Here is a 22818-nt window from a genome sequence, read left to right as displayed (position 1 = left end):
CTACATTATGAAATTTATAATAGGCCAGGCGTGGTGGCTAATGCCTATAATCACAGGACTTTGGGGAGGCCAAGGCAGGTAGATCACTTGAAGTCAGGAGTTCCAGACCAGCTTGACCAACATGGTGAAACTCCATCTCTACTAAAAATACAAAAAAAAAATTAGCCAGGCGTGTGGCACATGCCTGTAATCCCAGCTACTTGGGAGGCTGAGGCAGGAGAATTGCTTGAATCCGGGAGGCGGAGGTTGCAGTGAGCCAAGATCACGCCATTGCACTCTACCTGGGCAACAAGAGTGAAACTCCATCTCAAAAAAATAAATAAAACTTTTTTTAAAAAGGAATTTATAGGATATGTAGATATAATTCATGTGACAACTACAACATGGGGGAGGTTAATGGAACATTTTTACATAAAGTGGTTCAATATTAACTCTAAAGTGAACTGTGAAAAGTTAAGGATGCATACCATAATCCATAGAGTAACTTCTTTAAAAATGCTAGAAATACATCTAAAAGCTAACAGATGAATTAAAATGAAATTCTTAAAAAATCAGTTAACCTAAAAAACAAGAAACAAAAGAACAAAACACAAATAAGATAAACAGACAACCAGCCTGGCCAACATGGTGAAACCCCATCTCTACTAAAAAATACAAAAATTAGCCGATTGTGGTGGCAGGTGCCTGTAATCCCAGCTACTCAGGAGGCTGAGGCAGGTGAATCGCTTCAACCCAGGAAGCAGAGGTTGCAGTGAGCAGAAATCGTGCCACTGCACTCCAGCCTGGGCAATAGAGCAAGACTCTGTCTTTAAAAAAAAAAAAAAAAAGGCAAAACAGAGTCAAATGTTAGACCAACACCCAACCATATCAACAATTACATTTAGGCCAGGCACGGTGGCTCACATCTGTAATCCCAGTACTTTGGGAAACCAAGGTGGGCAGATCATCTGTAGTCAGGAGTTCAAGACCAACCTGGCCAATATGGAGAAACCCTGTCTCTACTAAAAATACAAAAATCAGCCGGACGTGGTGGCACATGCCTGTAATCCTAGCTACTCGGGAGGCTGAGACATGAGAATTGCTTGAACCCAGGAGGCAGAGGTTGAAGTGAATGGAGATTGCACCACTGCACTCCAGCCTGGGTGACAAAGCAAGATTCTGTCTCCAAAAAAAAAAAAAAATTATAAATGTGTATGCATCTAAAAGATCTTCAAAATACACAAAGCAAAAATGACAAAATTAGGCCGGTTGTGGTGGCTCACGCCTGTAATCCCAACACTTTGGGAGGCCAAGGCGGGCGGATCACGAGGTCAGGAGATCGAGACCATCCTGGCTAACACGGTGAAACCCTGTCTCTACTAAAAATACAAAAAAAATTAGCTGGGCGTGGTGGCGGGTGCCTGTAGTCCCAGCTACTCAGGAGGCTGAGACAGGAGAGTGGTGTGAACCCGGGAGGTGGAGCCTGAAGTGAGCCGAGATCGCACCACTGCACTCTAGCCTGAGCGACAGAGCGAGACTCCACCTCAAAAAAAAAGAAAAAAAAAGAAAAAATTAAAGGGAGAAATTAACAAATCTACAATAACAGAGATTTTAACAACACTTTCTTAGAAATTGACAGAACTAGCCCAAAAGGAAAAAAAAACACAAAAATCAATGTGTCAGAGAAACACCATCAACTACCTTGATCTAACTGACAGATCTAGAACAAACACACAACAACGGTAAAATACACGTTCTCAAGTGCATATGAAACATTCACCAGGGCCGGGCGCGGTGGCTCAAGCCTGTAATCCCAGCACTTTGGGAGGCCGAGACGGGCGGATCACGAGGTCAGGAGATCGAGACCATCCTGGCTAACACGGTGAAACCCCGTCTCTACTAAAAATACAAAAACTAGCCGGGCGAGGTGGCGGGCGCCTGTAGTCCCAGCTACTCGGGAGGCTGAGGCAGGAGAATGGCGTAAACCCGGGAGGCGGAGCTTGCAGTGAGCTGAGATCCGGCCACTGCACTCCAGTCCGGGCGACAGAGCGAGACTCCGCCTCAAAAAAAAAAAAAAAAAAAAAAAAAAAAAAAAAAAAAAAAAGAAACATTCACCAGGACAGACCATATGCTGGACCACAGATTAAATCTCAACAAATGTAAAAAGATTGAAATCCTACGAAGTATGTTCTCTGACCACAGTAAAACTATATTAGAAATCAACAGCAATAAGGTATCTACAAAAACATAAAATACTTCAAACTAAAACAGCATACTTCTAAGAAACCCATGGTCAACAAATAAATCACAAGATATATTAAATTGAACAAAAATAGAAACACAATTTATCAAAATTTGTAAGATGCTGCAAAAGCAGTGCTCAGTAGGAAATGTATGACTTTATTATTTATTTGTTTATTTATTTATTTATTTATTTTTTAGACTGAGTCTCACTCTGTTGCCCAGGCTGGAGTGCAATGGCGGGATCTTAGCTCACCGCAACCTCCACCTCCTAGGTTCAAGCAATTCTCCTTCCTCAGCTTCCTGAGTAGCTGGGATTACAGGTGCCTGCCACCATGCCCAGCTAATTTTTGTATTTTTGGTAGGGTTGGGGTTTCACCATGCTGGGCAGGGTGGTCTCGAACTCTCGACCTCAGGCAATCCACCCACCTCGGCCTCCCAAAGTGCTGGCATTATGAGCCACCACACCCAGCCGGAAATTTATAACTTTAAATGCTCATATTAGGAAGAAAGATCTTTTCACCAGGTAATGAAAAAAAAAAAAGGAAGCATGATCTAAAATCAATTAGGTAAAGTTCTACAAAAAGCTGAAGGAAGAAAGCAAGATCAAAACAGAAATCAATGATATTTTAAAAAATAAACAATAGAGAAAATTGAAGTAAAAGCTCAGTTATTTGAAAACAAAATAGATAGAGCCCTAGCCATACTAAGAGAGGGAACACAAATTATGAAAACCAGAAATGAAAAGAGCATAACATTAAAATAAGGGAATATTAATAAAAGGTGAAAATCATCAACAGAAAAGTCATTTTTTTTTTTTTAGTTCACAAAGCATAAGCAAAAGTGTATATAAAAAGAGGATTAATTTAACTCTAAATATGAACCTTCCACAGTCGAAATCTCTTGTAATTCCACAAGGGGAGAAGTCGTTTCTGTTTTCATGGTGTTTTCTCCCATTGACGGGCAGTTCAACTCCAAGCCTGCAGCCCCGGATCCATCCCCAAAGGAGTGGCAAGTCAGTGCAGATGAGACCTGGCCAGCTTCCAAAGTAGACTTCAACTGACCTAGAAGAAAAAAAGAAAGTTTGGGGGAAATATACATGTATGCAATTCTGAAACCGAAAGTCCTACAACAGTCTAAGAAAGCCAGGGACTTTTTAGAGGAAGGAATTAATTTAAAACAAAAAAGTATACATTCACAGGTTCCAGTACATACAGGCTGGCCTGTGAGCTTCTCAAAGAAAGAGGTTAAAGTGAAAGGAGAAATTGCTGGAAGTATAAACACAAAGGCACTAATGAGATGGCAGCAGAGAGAGAGAAGCAGGGCTCTTCAAACAGTGTACCTCCAGGCCAACATTGAGTGGTAAATAAGCAAAACCAACCACAAATGCATCCAGAAAGTATGTCTATTGAATAAATCATCAGTGAAGAGCAATACATTATAAAAACACTGCAGCCCATTCAATAGTTTGATTTCAAGACAATTTAATACTTGTGGAAGGCAGAACACAATGATTTAGATTGATTCTCACTAAATAGGCACCAGGTTGGCAAGACAATTCCTGAACAGACTGACTTACCTTCTTCAGATTCCTTGGTACTAGACAACGTGTCTTGCAAAGGATCCGTATCAACCAAATCTGATACAACCAAGTCAGGATCTAGGATCTCATGGGTCCCATTAGTGGATAGCCTGGAGGAACGTCTCCTCGATAAGTCTTTGTCAGTGTTTTCCGAGTAGTTTTTTGACTTTTCCTGGGCTATTAAACCATTAAGAGAGTTGTAGTCAAGAGACCAACAAGAAGAAATAACTGTGCAATATACTACAGATTTCTGGGCTGGATGTCTCTAAAAGGACTTTACAGAGAGACTCCTGGAATGTTAGAATAGTGATAAAACCAAATTTTACAGTTTTAAGTAAGGGCAAAGCATCCCTGCCAGGATAGAATTTCACTTCTTTAAGGATTCATGGTCTGAAAACATGTACCAGGTCATGTCCCAATCTTGACAACTATGCTCTATTTTGGGGCTTCCCAAATGTACTAACTTCCAAAGTCAATAAGGTTTATAAGAGCCTTACTTCGAGCTATCACAAATCCTTTTTGGAGCCAACAGGATACTTTTTTTTTTAATTTATTTAAATATTTGAGCCAACTCACTCCAGAGGGTATTTTTTTAAATAAATAAATAGTATTTTATTTTGTATTTTTATTTTTTGTAAGACAGAGTCTCACTCTATCACCCAGGCTGGAGGACAGTGGCACAGCCTTGGCTCACTACAATCTCGGCCTCCTAGGTTCAAACAATTCTCCTGCCTCAGCCTCCCAAGTAGCTGGGATTACAGGTACCTGCCACCACACCCGGCTAATTTTTTTTTTTTTCTTTTTTTGAGACGGAGTCTCGCTGTCACCCAGGCTGGAGTGTGGTGGCGCGATCTCGGCTCACTGCAAGCTCTGCCTCCTGGGTTCACACCATTCTCCTGCCTCAGCCTCCCGAGTAGCTGGGACTACAGGCACCCGCCAACACGCCCGGCTAATTTTTTGTATTTTTTAGTAGAGACAGGGTTTGACCGTGTTAGCCAAGACGGTCTCCATCTCCTTACCTCATGATCTGCCCACCTCCACCTCCCAAAGTGCTGGGATTACAAGTGTGAGCCATCGTGCCCAGCCACACCCAGCTAATTTTTATATTTTTAGTAAAGACAGGGTTTCACCATGTTGGCCAGGCTGGTCTCAAACTCCTAACCTCAGATGATCCACCCACCTCAGCCTCCCAAACTACTGGGATTACAGGCATGAGCCACTGCGCCCGGCCAATAAGTAGTAATTTTAAAGTTTCACTCTACATAGAAACCCATCCCTTCCTAAGCCATTAAATTTCCAGTGGCATCCAAATCAAATGTGATTTATGGATATGGAGATGATACCACAGAACCCAGCATTAGTACAGTTTGTGCTTTGGGATTTATTTTTCTTCTAACAAAAACTCCTTCTGATCCAACTGCGTCCCACTCACATTACCTCATGTGACCAGAGACAAACATTAGAGCCTATAGGGAATGGGGGACAGGATGAATATAGAGGAGGTTGGCCCAAACAATGTCAAATTCTAGCCACACATAAACAAACTGGAGACTCACATGAATGTTTGTCAAGCCGAGGACGTTTTAATGGGACTTCACATCCTTTTGATATTTTCCGTCTTCTCAATTCCAACGTTATTGGTTGCAAAGTTTGAGAGTTTGAATCCACAGCTACCATGTTTATAAAACCACACAAAAAAGATACGTAATTTCTTAGTGTCTGTCATTTTTATATACAAATAAAACATATATATGCAGAAATCACTGCATTATAAATGGACCATCAAAATGTCATTCTTACTTAATATAAAAGAAAAAAAGTAAAATGAGTGAGAAATTACTTCCTTACAGGAGATAAGGAAGTATCTTATCTATCTATCGTGCAAATTGACCTCCTGAATCTATGATCCAGCTCCAGTTTTCAACCTCTACTTGCTACATTAATTACCTTAGCATTGGGCCTAGTTTTGAGGGTACAAGAAAAATGTCTAAGAGAATTTGGTTTTGTTTTTTTTTCTTTTGAGACGGAGTCTTGCTCTGTCCCCCAAGCTGGAGTGCAGTGGTGCGCTCTCTGCTCACTGCAACCTCCGCCTCCCAGGTGCAAGCGATTCTCCTGCCTCAGCCTCCAGAGTAGCTGGGATTACAGGCACCCAACACCACACCTGGCTAATTTTTGTAATTTTAGTAGAGTCACGGTTTCCCCATGTTGGTCAGGCTGGTCTCAAATTCTTGACCTCAAGTGATCCAGCCACCTCGGCCTCCCGAAGTTCTGGGATTACAGGCATGAGCCATGAGATCCAGCCGAGAATCTGTATTTTCTTAAACACAATCCTAAAAAAATTATTGGGAGACTATGCTACTTAATAGTCAATGTTCCAGGCAAGCCTGCTGGTCCCCAGCAAACCCAGCTCTGACATAATTGAGCAGTACAGACGCTAAGCCTTTGAAGAGTACTTACTATTTAGTTTTCTGTTTGTTTGTTTGTTTGCTTGCTTGCTTGTTTTTTTGAGATGAAGTCTTGGTCCGCTGCCCAGGCTAGAGTGCAGTGGTGCGATCTTGGCTCAATGCTACCTCTGCTTCCATGCTACCTCTGCTTCCTGAGTTCAAGTGATTCTCCTGCCTCAGCCTTCCCTGTAGCTGGGATTACAGGTGCCTGGCACACCTGGCAAATTTTTTTTTTTTGGTATTTTTAATAGAGATGGGGTTTCACCATGTTCGCCAGGCTGGTCTTGAACTCTTGACCTCAAGTGATCTGCCCACCTTGGCCTCCCAAAGTGCTTAGATTACAGGCATGAGCCACCTGCCCGGCATAGTACTTACTATTAATTTTTTTTTTGAGATGGAGTTTCGCTCTCATTGCCCAGGCTAGACTGCAATGGCGCGATCTCAGCTCACTGCAACCTCTGCCTCCCAGGTTCAAGTGATTCTCCTGCCTCAGCCTCCCAAGTAGCTGGGTTTACAGGCATGCACCACCACGCCTGGCTAATTTTGTATTTTTAGTAGAGACAGGGTTACTCCATGTTGGTCAGGTTGGTCTCAAACTCCTGACCTCAGGTGATCTGCCCACCTCGGCCTCCCAAAGTGCTGGGATTACAGGCGTGAGCCACTGAGCCTGGCCCTTACTATTTAGTTTTAAACCTACCACTTAAGAAGCTCTCCCCAAATCAGAAAAGATGAGAATTTAAAAGGCAGGCAGAAGGAACTGGGAAGTTGGGCAGGAAGGCAAGGCTAAGGGGTCTCAGGAAGAGTAAAAGGAGGAGAGAGAAGAGCAAGGAGGAAAGGAAGATGGAGGAAGAGAAGTAAATGGGAGGAAAAGAGGAAGGGAAGGGAGAAAGATGAGAAGGGGGAAGAGGGACAGAAAAGACTCATCTAAGACCTGTAGCTTCAGGTAGGTCAAATGGCTCAACAAGACACAGCCCTGAAGTGTGAGGAAGCAAACCAGAAGACCATTGAACTCCAAGGTTCTTCCTGTGTTCAAGCTTCTCAATGTGCCAGTATTATTTTGTTCCAGCTGACAGAACTTGGAAATCCCACACATTCCACATTAAACATAAATACAAACAGGCCAGCTGGGTGTGGTGGCTCGTGCCTGTAATCCCAGCACTTTGGGAGGCGGAGGCAGGCAGATCACCTGAGCTCAGGAGTTCAAGACCAGCATAGCCAACATGGTGAAACCTTGTCTCTACTAAACATACAAAAAATTAGCCAGGCATGGTGGCACGCTTCTGTAGCCCCAGCTACTCGGGAGGCTGAGGCACAAGAATCACTTGAACCCAGGAGGCAGTGGTTACAGTTAGCCAGGATTGTGCCACTGTACTCCAGCCTGGGAGACAGAGACTCCATCTCAAAAACATAAAAATTAAAAAAAAAAAAATACAAACAATCCTCTCTAAATAGCTCAGATCCTGTTCCCAATCAAGGCTATACAATCTAGGGTGCTCAAGGAAGGCTCTACAAATCAATGAACTTATTCCAAGTAATGTTTTAAGGGGATTTGAACAATATATAGGATATTTGGCAAGTCTTCTTCCCTTTGATACTGTATATAAACACGGGCTGACTACACAGAACTTGAGTGTTTCCCAAACTCTTCTTACAGTATAAGTCATATGGGAAGCTTGTTAACAACTCATATTCCCAGGTTCCCATCCAGACAGTCTGACTGGGAAAGAACTGAGACATGGCTGGAATCTGTTTTTACAAATGCCTTGGGCAAGGATTAACCGTAAACTTGGAAAACATCCTTTCTATATTAAATTTATCCTACTCGTTATGAAATCCTACACTTATAAAAATATAAAAACCCAATGTCCTTTTTCTTATCTCAATGGAGTCATGTGGCTTCAAAGGAGTAGTCTGCTTATTGGGGTACAACTACTCCTGTACATACTTTCTGGAGGGTAAAAGCCAGGGCATGAATAGCTAAAGGAGAATCAGTTTCAAAACACTCAGTTCTCACACATACTCTTTCCTAAACTGAGTTAAGGACATGTCAGATTTCTGCCAGTTTACATTTTCCACCCCTCCTTGTATAATAACTGCCTTTAACTACCCTTCTCCCACTTTACATAAAAGGGCCTGCCTCTCACTCATCCCACATCTTAACATGGTGCTCTGCCTGGAGGTTTAAAATTTCCAGATTTTCTCAACTGGGTTTCCTCATCTGAACAGAGATACATTTTCTCTGTTTTTGTAAGGGTGGTATACAGCTATTACCATTCTCAATGCACTAAGGTCAATCCATCACAGATCAAGGATGCCTTGGGTATTGTGGCTTCTCTCCCAGAACTCAGTTGAGAAAGCCAGTGAACATAAAGCCAGTGCTGTCCAACAGAAATATGCTAAGAGTGCAAGCCACATGCAATTTTCTTTTTTCTTTGAGATGGAGTCTCACTTCATCACCCAAGCTGGAGTGCAGTGGTGTGATCTTGGCTCACTGCAACCTCTGCCTCCTGGGTTCAAGAGATTCTCCTGCCTCAGCCTCCCAAGTGGGTGGGATTACAGGCTCATCTAATTTTTGTGTTTTTAGTAGAGATGGGGTTTCACCATGTTGGCCAGGCTGGTCTTGAACTCCTGACCTCAGGTGATCCGCCCACCTTGGTCTCCCAGAATGCTGGGATTACAGGCCTGAACCACCATGCCCAGCCAATTTTTGTATTTTTAGTAGAGATGGGGTTTCACCATGTTGGCCAGCCTGGTCTCAAATTTCTGAGCCACCGTGCCTAGCGAATTTTAAATTTTTTACTCATCACATAAGAGGGTTTGGTTTTTAAGTGCCAGGCATGGTGGCTCATGCCTGTAATCTCACCACTTTCAGAGGCCAAGGCAGGAGGATTGCTTGAGGCCCGGAGATTTAGACAAACCTGAGCAACATAGTGAAACTCTGACTCTACAAAAAATAAATTAGCCAGGCATTGTGGCATGTGCCTATAGTCCCAGCTACTCAGGAGGCTGAGACAGGAGCATCACTTGAGCCCAGGAGGTGGAGAATGGAGTTAGCCACAATCACGCCACTGCACTCCAGCCTACGTAACAGAGTGAGACCCTGTCAAAAAAAACTTAAAAAGTTAATTTAAATACTATTTTATTTAATCCAATACCTTTCCTAAATTTGTTTTTTCTTTTTTTTTTTTAAACTGGGCTCAGCAATCTTCCTGCCTCAGCCTCTGGAATAGCTGGGACTACAAGCACGTGCCACCACTCTCAGACAATTTTTTCATTTTTTGTAGAGATGAGGTCTCACTATGTTGCCAAGGCTAGTCTCGAACTCCTGGGCTCAAGTGATCCTCCCTCAACAGCCTCCCAAAGTGCTGGCATGATTACAGGGATGAGGCACTGCACTCAGCTTCAGCTTCTAAAAACATTTCAACATGGAATCAATTTTTTTTGTTTGTTTTGTTGCCCAAGCTGGAGTGCAGTGGCCCAATCTCAGTCACTGCAACCTCCACCTCCTGAGTTTCAAGCAATTCTCTTGCCTCAGCCTCCTGAGTAGCTGGGATTATAGACACCCACCACCAAGCCTGGTTAATTTTTCCTTGTATTTTTCAATAGAGACGGGGTTTCACCATGTTGGCTAGGCTAGTCTCAAACTCCTGACCTCAAGTAATCCAGCCGCCTCGACCTCCCAAACTGCTGGGATTACAGGCCTGGCTATAATCAATATTTTAAAATTGAGGTATGTTACATTCTTTTTTGTACTATTTGAAATCTAGCATTTACTTATACTTACAGCACATCTCAATTCAGACTAGTTACATTTCAAGTAGTCAATAGCCCCATGCGGCTAGTGGCTACCATACTAGACAGCAGAGGTATAGGCCCTAGTTAGGCCTAGGGACAGTTGCAGCACTCTCAGCTCTTGAGGGCAAAACCCAGTTACAAGCACTAGAGAGGAAGATCCCTTATTTCATATGCAGACAAAGCAACCTATTATATAATTTCCTATCTTACAATGAGTACTAATACCCTTATGTGACGTAAGTTAAAATTTTTTCCACAGAAATTAAGTCTGATAGTCTGATTTGATAGGGAAGAGTGGCTTTGCATTCTCTACATCATTGGGGAATAATGAAAAGGCTTGATCTGTAGTTCCACAGTTTTGATGAAAATATGTGTGTGTGTGTGTGTGTGTGTGTGTGTGTGTGTGTTTTGAAATGGGGTGTCACTACATTGCCCAGGCTGGTTTGAAATTCTCGGGCTCAAGCAATCCTCCCACTTCAGCCTCCTGAGTAGCTGGGACAACAAACATGCACCAACGCACTCAGCCTTCATGTTTTGTATTTTAAATATATCCACTACAGCTATTTAAACTTGTGAGAAAAAGATAAATACTGCTTTAAAACGTGCTAGGGGATTCACAGTTTCAACAGAACACACAAAGAATACACAATCAAGAATGTCTGAGGATCACTGCACATATTTAATCAACGGCACACTCAGTCTAGAGACCCAGGGGACTCTTCATGCCACTGAATTGATTTGGAGAACGAGTGTTTGACTTAGGAAGGAATCAGGGCTTGTTTCATTCTTGGTTATTCTAGAAGAAGTCCAAATTTTAAGTTTTTTAATAACTTCATTCTTCCCTAAATCTATACCCTCTAACCTTGACTCTTACAAATTAGCTATCTCGGCTTTTTATTTAGACTGTGAAAATTTCTAATCAATAATCACTCTCCAAAGAGCTCAATTTCAAAATGCACCCATGCTTTTCTAGTTCCAGTGTTCCTTTGTCCTCGTCCCCTTCAGAAGCCCATACCTTTTTACTACTTTTCTTTCACGTCTGTCTCATTAGAACTCTATTTCCTGATTCCAGGTTCTATTAAGCTGACTCAAACTGAGATCATTTGAAAAAGCACAAGCAAAAGTCCTTGGTTTATCAGGTTTATCATATAAGCTGAAGTATCCAGTCAACAGTTAACCACTACTTTAGGAAGCTCAGTTACGAACACACTTCCCAACTTAGATTCACTTGGATATCTGCCTCACTTAAATTCAGCTTCATGAACACAACTTGTTTCCAGATCATAAGAAAACTCAAAATCAGTCACAAAAACAAAGGATTGAAGTATACAAGTTACAAAGAACCACAAAGGGCCACAGAAGAATACTCTGGCATTGCCCACTGCAGAGCCCACTTGAAAAACTCACCAGTAGGAGCTATGGAAGGGGGTCTGCCTCGTTTTCTTTTGGGTTCCCTCACGTTTTCTTGTGGACTCTTCACAATGTCATTTTCAGGTTTCTTATCCACTTGGGCATCTCCAGAATACTCCCTGTCGTTTTCTGAAATGTTTTCCTTGTCTTCCTTCTCGTTCTTGGGAAGACTTTTCTCTGACACTTTCCCCTTTTCAGAACAGATTAACTTTCCTTCTTTATCAGGTTGCTTGGGTCGCTTTTCTGTCTTTAAGGGTTTATCTTCTTTGTCTTTCTTCACATTCACTGTGGCTTTTCTCTGTTCTTTAAACTTTTCTCGTTTATCAGGAGATGATGAAAGACTTTTGTGATCTGTTTCTTTAGGCCTAGCATTACCCACAATATTCTAAAATGAGCAAAATAGCAATGAAACACTTCGTGATTACTTGTAAATACAAAATTAGGAATTTCTTACAAACGTATGAAGACAAACAAAGAAATTAAAACAGGACATATGCCAGGTCACATACACAAAGCACCACTGACAATATCCACCTGTACTAAGAGTTGAGAACCAATCCTTAAAATAATTCAATTATTCTGGAGACAGTGCAATCTCCCTTATTATGACGAATAAGTCACTAGAAAATAAAATTCTGGGCTTTTGTTTGTTTTTGTTTCTGAGACAGAGTCTCTCTCTGTTGCCCACGCTGGAGTGCAGTGGCACAATCATGGTTCATGCAGCCTCGACCTCCCAGGCCCAAGTGATCCTCCCATCTCAGCCTTCTGAGTAGCTGGGACCACAGGCATGTTTCACCATGCCCAGCTAAGTTTTTTATTGTTATTTTTTGTAGCAATAGGGTCTCCCTATGTTGCCCAGGCTGGTCTCAAACTCCCGGGCACAAGCAATCCTCCTGCCTCAGCCTCCTAAAGTATTGGGATTGTAGGCATGAGCCACCATGCCTGGCCTTAAAATTCTGGAAAGCAATCTTTCTGACAAAGGTGTTCGAAGAAAATGCCTTCATGCTCTCTCCTTATCCCCAGCATGACTATACTAACCCAGAGCTTTTCAGAGGCCTGGTTCAGTTTGCCAGCATGTGCTGATGTCTTGTGTAGAGAAATAACAAAACTGATCAGTTTGCCAGCATGTGCTGATGTCTTGTTTAGAGAAATAACAAAACTGATAACTGGAAGCTGAACAGGAAAACTATAAAGATTATCCAACCCAGAACCAGGGTCTCTGCTTCCTCTACCAGGTAAAGGCTGTTCTCAGTTCAATAAACCATCTACCAGGTTCCTGAGCTACTTGGAGTTTTTGTCTATTGGTAGGAAATACTGCTTCTTAGTTACGTTCTCCCTACATTACATTCTTTAAAATTCACACTAAAAATCTAGGGTCCTCTACTGTGACTGTTTCATAATAATGCCAGGTCTGAAAGCTCTAGAGATTCCAAAACTATAATTAAGTTTATTTGTGTACATATCTCTCTTCTAGGACCTCAAAAGAGCAGAGACCACCATACTATGTTCATATGGGATCCCCAGCACCTAGCACACACTAGGCACATAGGTTTTGACTGGAAGCAGGAAGCAGTACCTAAATACTCAACAAATAAAAGTTTAATTTGTTCTACAGGGAAAAATAATAAACAAGGAAATATTTTTTCAAGTCCCCCAAATTATTCTGAAAGCAGCCAGGTTTGAGAACAGGCATTCCGGTAATGGTCAGCAGAAATATAAATTGAAATTGCCCTTCTTGTTGGGGGTTCAGGGAGGAGTTGGCAATTTGAGTCAAAACTAAAAAGGTTATACCTTTGAACTAGAATAAACCCCTATAAATAAAGTTAGCTAAAAGAATAATCAGACTTGTGTACCTGGTTGACAAATATCCTTAATGACCATTTGGGAATTGGTTACACAAAGTACAGTTCCACACATATTACAGAACACTACATAGCTGTGAAAAATCATATTCTCAGGATATTAAGGAACTTGAGGAAATGTTAGTTAAAAGAACAGTACTATATTAATGTACCACAACTTCAATTTTGAAAAGAAATAGATACACACACATATATATGTTTAATAAAAAACACAGAAAGATATATACACCAAATTGTTAAGCCATGTTATACACCAAAGCGTTAAGAACAATTATATCTGTTTGATGGAATAATAGAGTTTTTATTTTCTTTGTGCTTTGTACTTTTCTAATTTTCTACAGTAAGCTAAAAACATAAGTGTTACTAATATAGAGACTATCAAAACATTTATAAGACAGTGCAGTCCTACAGAAAAAAAAAAAAAAAACTCCATGAAAAAACCTTTGAAATTGCCCATGACAGATTACTATAGCCAAACCACTGTACTCTCTTGGAAAAGAAGCCAAGTCCAGGAGCCATGGGCCTGTGCTTAAGGGCCTACTGGGCTAAGGTCAGACACTCAGAGGCCACTGGGAAATGAGAAATGAAGCATGGCACCCAAAAATCCTCACCAGGTAAGGCACCACCTCCAGGCCAAAGCACTGTGAACGCTCTCCATCAATTTATTGAGAACACAGAGTAAATAGATGAACAACTGTTATCTGGAGCCCTGGACTTCCACTTGGGAAGGTTCTGGATATAATCTGCCAATTCTGGACAAGTTTATAATTATGTCCTCTCTATTAACTCGTTCCACAAACCTAACACAAATATTGCCAAATTTAAGACCAAAATAATGTTTTAGACTACTGTATGGCTCCTTACATGCCTGAGAGGCAAGTGATCAAAGAAAAAGCATTATCAGGGCCAAAGCTTTATGTAATAATGTTGTTAATTTTCTGAAGAGGAAAATCAGCAAAAGGCAAATCAGCAAAAGGTAACTTTTGAGGTTACCTCAAAGGTATCATGTATCAAAATCCTTTGAAGCAGCTAGGCATGGTGGCTCATGCCCTGTAATCTCAGCACTTTGGGAGGCCAAGGTAGGCAGATCGCCTGAGGTGAGGAGTTCAAGACCAGCCTGGCCAACATGGTGAAACCCCCGTCTCTATTAAAAATACAAAAATTAGCTGGGCATGGTGGCACATGCCTGTAGTCCCAGCTACTCGGGAGGCTGAGGAAGGAGAATTACTTGAACCCGAGAGGTGGAGGTTACAGTGAGCCTAGACTGCACCACTGTACTCCAGCCTGGGTGACAGAGCAAGACTGCATCTCAAAAAAAAATCTTTAGAAACTTACGATTAGGCTGGGCACAGAGGCTCATGTCTGTAATCCCAGCACTTTGGGAATCCAAGGTGGGCGGATCACTTGAGGTCAGGAGTTCAGGACCAGCCTGGCCAACACAGTGAAACCCCGTCTACTAAAAATACAAACATTAGCCAAGTGTGGGGGCACACGCCTGTAATCCCAGCAAATTGAGAGGCTTAGACTGGAGAATCACTTTAACTTGGGAGGCGGAGTTTGCACTGAGTGGAGATCAGGCCACTGCACTCCAGCCTGGGTGACAGAGGGAGACTCAGTCTCAAAAAAAAAAAAAAAAAACTTACAAATATACATACAGAAGAATTCATTAAGAATCTGTGATAAGTAGAATCATTTCATCATCACAAAGACACAACAGAGGGCCAGGCGCAATGGCTCACGCCTGTAATCCTAGCCTTTTGGGAGGCCGAGGGGGGCAGATTGCCTGAGCTCAAGAGTTTGAGACCAGCCTGGACAACATGGTGAAATTCTGTCTCTACTAAAATACAAAAAATGAACTGGGCATGGTAGCACGCACCTAGTCTCTGTTATTTGGGAGGCTGAGGCAGCAGAATCACTTGAACTGGGGAGGCGGGGAAGTTGCACTAGGCCAAGATTGCACCACTGCACTCCAGCCTGGGCGACAGAACAAGACTCTGTCTCAAAAAAAAAAAAAAAAAAACCAAAGACACAACAGGTTATAGCATCATCAAATATTGTCACATCAACTGCCATCCAAGCAGATGAGTAACCAGTTACGATGCCTCAGTGGTAAAATCTTTTACTAAATTGCTAAATTAGCTGTCTCAACAGCTGAAATTAGTAATAATCAGGATTTTTAAAAACACCAGTATCCAAATTTTGATCTCTATTTTCTCCTCAACTATTAATACATAAACACAAAAAAGACAAAAGGGGAAAAATCATGAAGAAAGTAGGCAACACTTCTAGATGGCCCATATTTATGCAAACCATATTTCCAGTATCAAAACTGAGGCCCCATGCTCAGGCAAATACATGCATGGTGACTGGAACGATAGGATACCAAATTCACAAACCAGGCACATCTAGCACAAGTGCCCAATCTGTGCCAAATGATAGCTCTGTAAACAACCAAGTAATGGTCCTAAGCTAAAAGACAGAGCTAGATGGAGAGAAAACATACTGGAGGTCTATCTCAAGCAATTCAACAAGTTCCCTGTGATGGCTAACAGCTCTTGTGCGGGGCAGGGCACAGAGAGAAGATAAGAATAACTAGACACTGTTGAAAAAAGATGACGAAAACAGAATATAGGCAATGGTATCCAAGTATTTGGCACTTTTGAAAAAAAATCTCTGTTAAAAGGAAACAGTGGCCGGACACAGTGGCTCACATCTGTAATCCCAGCACTTTGGGAGGCTGAGGTGGGTGGATCACCTGAGGTCAAGAGTTCGAGACCAGCCTGACCAATATGGTGAAACCCCGTCTCTACTAAAAATACAAAAAAATTCAGCCAGGCCTGGTGGCATGTGCCTATAATCCCAGCAACTCAGGAAGTTGAGACAGGAGAATTGCTTGAACCCAGGAGGTGGAGGTTGCAGTGAACCAAGATTGCACCATTGTACTCCAGCCTGGGTGACAGAACGGGACTCTGTCTCTAAATAAATAAATAGGAAACAGCAAAGAGACAAATATTTACAACTTCTGAAAACCTGTGTATTATTTTCTGGTGAAATTGTGTCAGATGGAGGAAATAAACACTTGCCATCATAAACAAATGTAATGTCTTTATTTGAGGAAACAAAACTACAATGTTAGCATTATTCATAACACAAAGCACAAAATCACATTTCTCACCTGATCTTTGGAAAAAGCTTTGACATGAATATGTTTGACAGTCTGAACTACTCCATCATAAAATTTCACAGTGTAAGTACCTAAAATTCAAGAAGATATCATGATTTTAACTCACAATTTCATGAAAGTGGTAACTTTTCAAAGTATAAACACAAGGGATCTCCAACTACATTAATCTCATAGGCATTTAAAACTGTTTAAGAATCATATTCAGTCTTACTTATGTCCAAGATAACAGTATGCTTGTCTTCATTTCTTAGTTAAGATTACACAGTTTTCTACCTATGTAAATTGAAATCCATCAGAAAAAATAAACTCACTTTTAGATGCTTCATTAAAATAAAAAAAAAATTGCCGGGCGCGGTGGCTCAAGCCTGTAATCCCAGCACTTTGGGAGGCCGAGACGGGCGGATCACGAGGTCAGGAGATCGAGACCATCCTGGCTAACACGGTGAAACCCCGTCTCTACTAAAAAAACTACAAAAAACTAGTCGGGTGAGGTGGCGGCGCCTGTAGTCCCAGCTACTCGGGAGGCTGAGGCAGGAGAATGGCGTAAACCCGGGAGGTGGAGCTTGCAGTGAGCTGAGATCCGGCCACAGCACTCCAGCCTGGGTGACAGAGTGAGACTCCGTCTCAAAAAAAATAAAAAAAATAAAATAAATAAAATAAAATAAAATAAAATAAAATAATAAAAATAAATAAAAAATAAAAAATAAAAAAAAATTGCACTGAATTTAAGTGAAGAACAAAGAGCAGTAAAACAATTAAGAATGTGAGGAAAATGCAGACTTATTCCTTGGTGAATTTTTCACTTTTATAATTTAATCTTTATGTTCTGGGATCGGGGGCAGTAACAGCTCTTAAGTTTCAAAAGGAACATCATGGCTCACACCTGTAATCCCAGCACTTTGGAGGCTGAGGCAGGCGGATCACGAGGTCAGGAGTTCAAGACCAGCCTGGCCAACATAGTGAAACCTGTCTCTACTAAAAATACAAAAAATGGCCGGGCGCAGTGGCTCAAGCCTGTAATCCCAGCAATTTGGGAGGCCGAGATGGGTGGATCACGAGGTCAGGAGCTCGAGACCATCCTGGCCTACACGGTGAAACCCCATCTCTACTAAAAAATACAAAAAACTAGCCGGGCACGATGGCGGGCGCCTGTAGTCCCAGCTACTCGGGAGGCTGAGGCAGGAGAATGGCGTAAACCCAGGAGGCGGAGCTTGCAGTGAGCCAAGATCGCGCCACTGTACTCCAGCCTGGGCAACAGAGCGAGACTCCGTCTCAAAAAAAAAACAAAAAAAAACCCCAAAAATTAGTCACGCTTGGTGGCAGGCGCCTGTAATCCCAGCTACTTGGGAGGCTAAGGCAGGAGATTCACTTGAACCGGGGAGGCAGAGGTTGTGGTGAGCCGAGATCCTGCCATTGCACTCCAGCCTGGACAACAGAGCAAGACTCCGTCTCCAACAACAACAAAAAAAGCCACATCATTCTGCTAAAGGTATTGTGTTTCTAGAGATGTGTTCTATTTCCACATCTCAAAATCCATTTGAATTATCTTCATGATACAATGTTTTAAAATAGAGACTTGGGGCCGGGCACGGTGGCTCAAGCCTGTAATCCCAGCACTTTGGGAGGCTGAGACGGGCGGATCATGAGGTCAGGAGATCGAGACCATCCTGGCTAACACAGTGAAACCCCGTCTCTACTAAAAATACAAAAACTAGCCGGGCGAGGTGGCGGGCGCCTGTAGTCCCAGCTACTCGGGAGGCTGAAGCAGGAGAATGGCGTGAACCCGGGAGGCGGAGCTTGCAGTGAGCTGAGATCCGGCCACTGCACTCCAGCCTGGGTGACAGAGCGAGACTCCGTCTCAAAAAAAAAAAAATAGAGACTTGGCCAAAACACAAAATGCTTGCTGCTACATTGTTAGTTTTTTTTTGTTACACTGTTAGTTTTTTCCCAATAGAAAAAAAATTATTCAATAAAGATCCCTCCCTGCTAAAAACCTTAAGCTAGAAACCCAAATAATCTTATCTTCCCAAATAAGGTGTCCAACTACAGAAGTTCTCATTAGTCACACCCAAACAACACTTTCAAATTTTGCATCTTAGAACCAATTCATGCCCCACCCATTTTTGCCCCAGGGATTTAAAATAATAATCACAGTTAATCTTGTCAAGATTCAGTAAACCATTGGTAATCACATAATGGTTTCCACTAGTAAACAGGTTTTTCTCTGTTTAGAACCAATTCCCCCAACCCCTGCAAAAAGCCCTGAGGTCTGGGAGCCAAAGAATGCAACAACAAAGTTAAGGCCTGGTTTTCTCCTTCTGGTACATTCTCTTCCCACATCCCTCCACCGCCAGTCCTCAACAGGGCCTAGTCAATGGCTAATCACGGGTACCAAATGAAGTCCAAAAGTATTCAATGTCCAACACAATCTGAGCCCAATAATTTTCCAAACCTTATTTCTCATTACCACCATCCAATACCCACCAACTCAAAGTGACAAGCTACCCACTGAAACTGCCAGTGACACTTCTATCTCCATATCTGTATTAAACTGTTTTCCTTCTGGGAATGTGCCATTCCGTGATCTTTAAGTGCCCGGCTCAAATACCCACAACAGTTCTGTAACAGCTTCCTGGCTTTTCAGCTACTAATGATTACCTCCTGATCTGAACTTCTTAGGCTCATTTGGCACCAGCCTACAGAGCTTCAAACTTAGGTCTACCTTCATATAAGTACAGATCGCAACTCAAAAGCAGGCTTTTCAAGGCCAGAGACCACATCTTAGACCACTTTCTTCCACACACAGTACCTGCCTCAGAGTAGACCAGTGCTTCTCAAAGTGTGGTCCCACAGCAGAAGCATGAGTAACTCCTGGGAACTCATTAGAAATGCAAGTTACCAGTCCCATCTCAGATACACTGAATCAGCAACTGGGAACGGGGGACAGGAATACGCGTTTTTAACAAGTCCTCCAGGTGATTCTGATGTACACCAAAGTCTGAGAACCACTGCCATAGACAATTAGTAATTACCTACTGACCTTTATTCCTGGTAATTACAAAATAAAGGTGATTATTTGTCACAGGTGTCACCAATACATAAAGAAACTAGCAAGACATAGACAAAATTCGATGTTCTCACTTATTTGTAGGAGCTAAAAATTAAAACAATTGAACTCATGGAAATAGACAGTAGAAGGATGGTTACCAGAGGCTAGGAAAGGTAGTAGGTAGGGGTGGGGGAAAATGTCGATGGTTAAGGGGTACAAAAATGTTAGAAAGAATGAATAAGACCTAGGTTGCTAGCACAACAAGGTGACTATAGTAAAAAATAATTGTACATTTTAAAATAACTTGGCCAGGCGTGGTGGCTCACACCTGTAATCCCAGCATTTTGGGAAGCCGAGGCAGGTGGATCACTTGAGGTCAGGAGTTCAAGACCACTCTGTCCAATATGGTGAAACCCTGTCTCTACTGAAAAAATGCAAAAAACATCAGGCAGGTACGGTAGTGGGCACCTGTTATCCCAGCTACTCAGGAGGCTGAGGCAAGAGAATCGCCTGAACCCAGGAAGTGGAGGTTGCAGTGAGCCAAGATCATACCACTGCACTCCAGCCTGGGTGACAGAGGGAAACTCTGTCTAAAAAAAATAAAAAATAAAAATAAAATAACTACATAATTGGATTGTTCATAACAAAGGATAAATGCTTGGAGTGATATATACTCCCACTTACCCTGATGTGATTATTACACATTGCATACCTGTATCAAGATATCTCATGTAACTCATAAATACATACACCTACTTATGTACCCACAAAAATTAAAAATTAAAAAAATTAAAAACATATAAAAAAAGAAACTGGCTAGCAAACAAGATAAAAGGATATATAGTTATGCCTGGTTGGGTTAAAACATCAGCAATTACATGACACCACCAATTAGATGAACAGGCTATGATAAAAGGATTAGAGCATAAAAGGATAAGAGCATAAACAATTATCTACACAGGCAGCTCAGCAATGACTTACAAGTACTTACAACAAAGGTCTGGGTTCCTGTTTTTCCCTGCCTATATTGTGAGGGTGTTGGCAAGCAAAGGAGTTATGATAAACAATGCTATGGAATTCTAAACAGACCCTTCTCAACCATGGTGCAACTCTCGCAAGTCCGGGGACAGAGATGGGGGGATGGGAGTTTTAAGACTCCGGTTATCTTGAAATCTTAAATATTATGTGTGCCGACAAGTCACCCAAGACTATATTTTCAACTATTTTATTAACAAAGTTAGTTCAGCATCAGTTACATCAAAATGAAAATTGTCGTTTTTACAGGCATTTCCAACATCCGAAAGTCAATATTAAGTAACGTTACCTAACAGTCCAACATTTTCAGCTATTTGGAGTTAATTTTGAAGCTTACTCCTGATGGCAGATTCCAGAAGGAGGACTTACATAAAAGGAACCTGAGTTCCACGATTAAGTCTGAGACAGCTATCATTGGAATCCAAGCCTGTCTACTGACCTCTGACCAATTTTTTCCCAGCACCCCACACTGCCTGTTGCTCAGGCTCCTCAACCTAATTCCAAACCACAGACCCAGAGTAGCACCAGCCACTCTGAAATGACCCAAACTACGGCCAAAGGTGCTAGGGACGACTATCCTTAGCTATATCTCGGTCTTTGATCCTTTTAACTTCCAAAGGATTACCAAGGATCACCTTGAAACTTTCCCCTTTAATCATGCTAAACACAGCCCAACTTGGGCTTCAATAATTCAGAGACAATAATGAACAACAAAGAGGGCAAAATTTTGCTTTAATGGTTTCAGGTATATTACTAAAAGATTGTCTTCCCATGGAATCCTCCCATAGGTGACTAGTTGTTCTCCTGTGACCACAAACACTACCTAACAAACATGTAAATGAAGGAACTCAAAGTAAGTGTATGCTGTTCTATCTGCTCTAACTTGACAGAAGGGCTACCTGCCTCAGATTCCCTTGAGAAGCTTTTGTCCTTAGACTTTAAGATGAAACAAAGCTTCCTGGCCTTGCCCCTCTGAGGGTTAAGGACTCAGCATTGCAGACAATCCTATAGCAGTCAGTAATAGTAGAGGGTTCTAAGAACAAAACTAGAGATGCATAACAAGCTCATGTTCTCTAGGACCAAAGACATAGGGATAATACAAGGGTGATTTTGGATTGGACAGATTTCTGTTGCTCGTGAAATCTACCACAACTAATATTCCAGGGCCACTTTTTTTCTTAGAAACAGGGTCTTCATTGGCCGGGCGTGGTGGCTCACGCCTGTAATCCCAGCACTTTGGGAGGCCAAGGCCGGTGGATCACCTGAGGTCAGGAGTTCAAGACCAGCCTGGCCAATGTGGTGAAATCCATCTCTACAAAAATATAAAAATTAGCCGGGCATGATGGTGGGTGCCTGTAATCCCAGCTACTCGAGAGGCTGAGGCAGGAGAATCACTTGAACCTGGGAGGCAAAGGTTGTAGTGAGCCAAGATTGTGCCACTGTACTCCAGCCTGGGCGACAGAGCAAGACTGTCTCAAAAAAAAAAAAAAAAAGACAGGGTCTTCGTCACCCATCTGAAGTGTAGTGGTATGATCCTAGCTCACTGCAGCCTCAAACTCCTGGGCTCAAGCAATCCTACTGTCTCTGCCTCACAAGTGGCTGGGACTATAGGCATGCACCAACATGTCCAGCCAATTTTTTATTTTTTAATTTTTAGTAGAGATAGCAGGGCATGGGGGTCTATGTTACCCAGGCTGGTCTCAAACTCCTGGCCTCAAACAATCCTGCCACCTCGACTTCCAAAAGCACTGGAATTACAGATGTGAGCCATCATGCCCAGCGTCCAGGGCTTCTTTTCTATCTCATTCACTCTTCGGAAGTCAGATTATTCCAGAATGCCACGGAAGGAAAACAGGGTTTTCAAACATGTTTTCTCAGGCTGGTCTGAAAGTAGTGAGTTATCTCAATTGATTGTTCACAGTCAGTTACAGATCAAACTTCTTATTCTACTCTTTCCCTCCTCCTCACGACTGCTTTTGACTAGTCTTTTTTTTTTTTTGGAGATGAGTCTCACTCTGTCACCCAGGCTGGAGTCCAGTTGGCAGTGGCATGATTTCGGCTCACTGCAATCTCCACCTCCTGGGTTCAAGTGATTCTCCTGCCTCAGCCTCCCGAGTAGCTGGGATTACAGGTGCACACCACCTCGCCTGGCTAATTTTTTGTATTTTTAGTAGAGATAGCTTTCACCATGTTGGTCAGACTGGTCTTGAACTCCTGACCTCAGGTGATCCACCCGC

At 42.2% G+C, this 22818-nt stretch overlaps 1 protein-coding gene across 3 annotated transcripts in view; it reads right to left on the bottom strand.

Annotated features, from left to right (window-relative positions):
- PHF20 (PHD finger protein 20) overlaps positions 1-22818 on the bottom strand; it is a 185859-nt gene that overhangs the window by 81853 nt on the left and 81188 nt on the right. For all 3 annotated transcript variants that reach the window (XM_033186275.1, XM_033186276.1, XM_033186277.1), the window contains 5 exons: positions 16489-16568; positions 11449-11836; positions 5359-5472; positions 3800-3979; positions 3105-3284 (listed from right to left, as the gene is read on the bottom strand). In XM_033186275.1, coding sequence (XP_033042166.1) covers positions 3105-3284; positions 3800-3979; positions 5359-5472; positions 11449-11836; positions 16489-16568 — 942 coding nt within the window. The remainder of the gene's footprint in view (positions 1-3104; positions 3285-3799; positions 3980-5358; positions 5473-11448; positions 11837-16488; positions 16569-22818) is intronic.

Source organism: Trachypithecus francoisi, unplaced genomic scaffold (assembly GCF_009764315.1).
Source record: "Trachypithecus francoisi isolate TF-2019V2 unplaced genomic scaffold, Tfra_2.0 Lachesis_group21, whole genome shotgun sequence".
NCBI lineage: Eukaryota > Metazoa > Chordata > Mammalia > Primates > Cercopithecidae > Trachypithecus > Trachypithecus francoisi.
The sequence above is the reverse complement of the archived record's forward strand: the minus strand, read 5'-3'. Positions and strand labels throughout refer to the sequence as shown.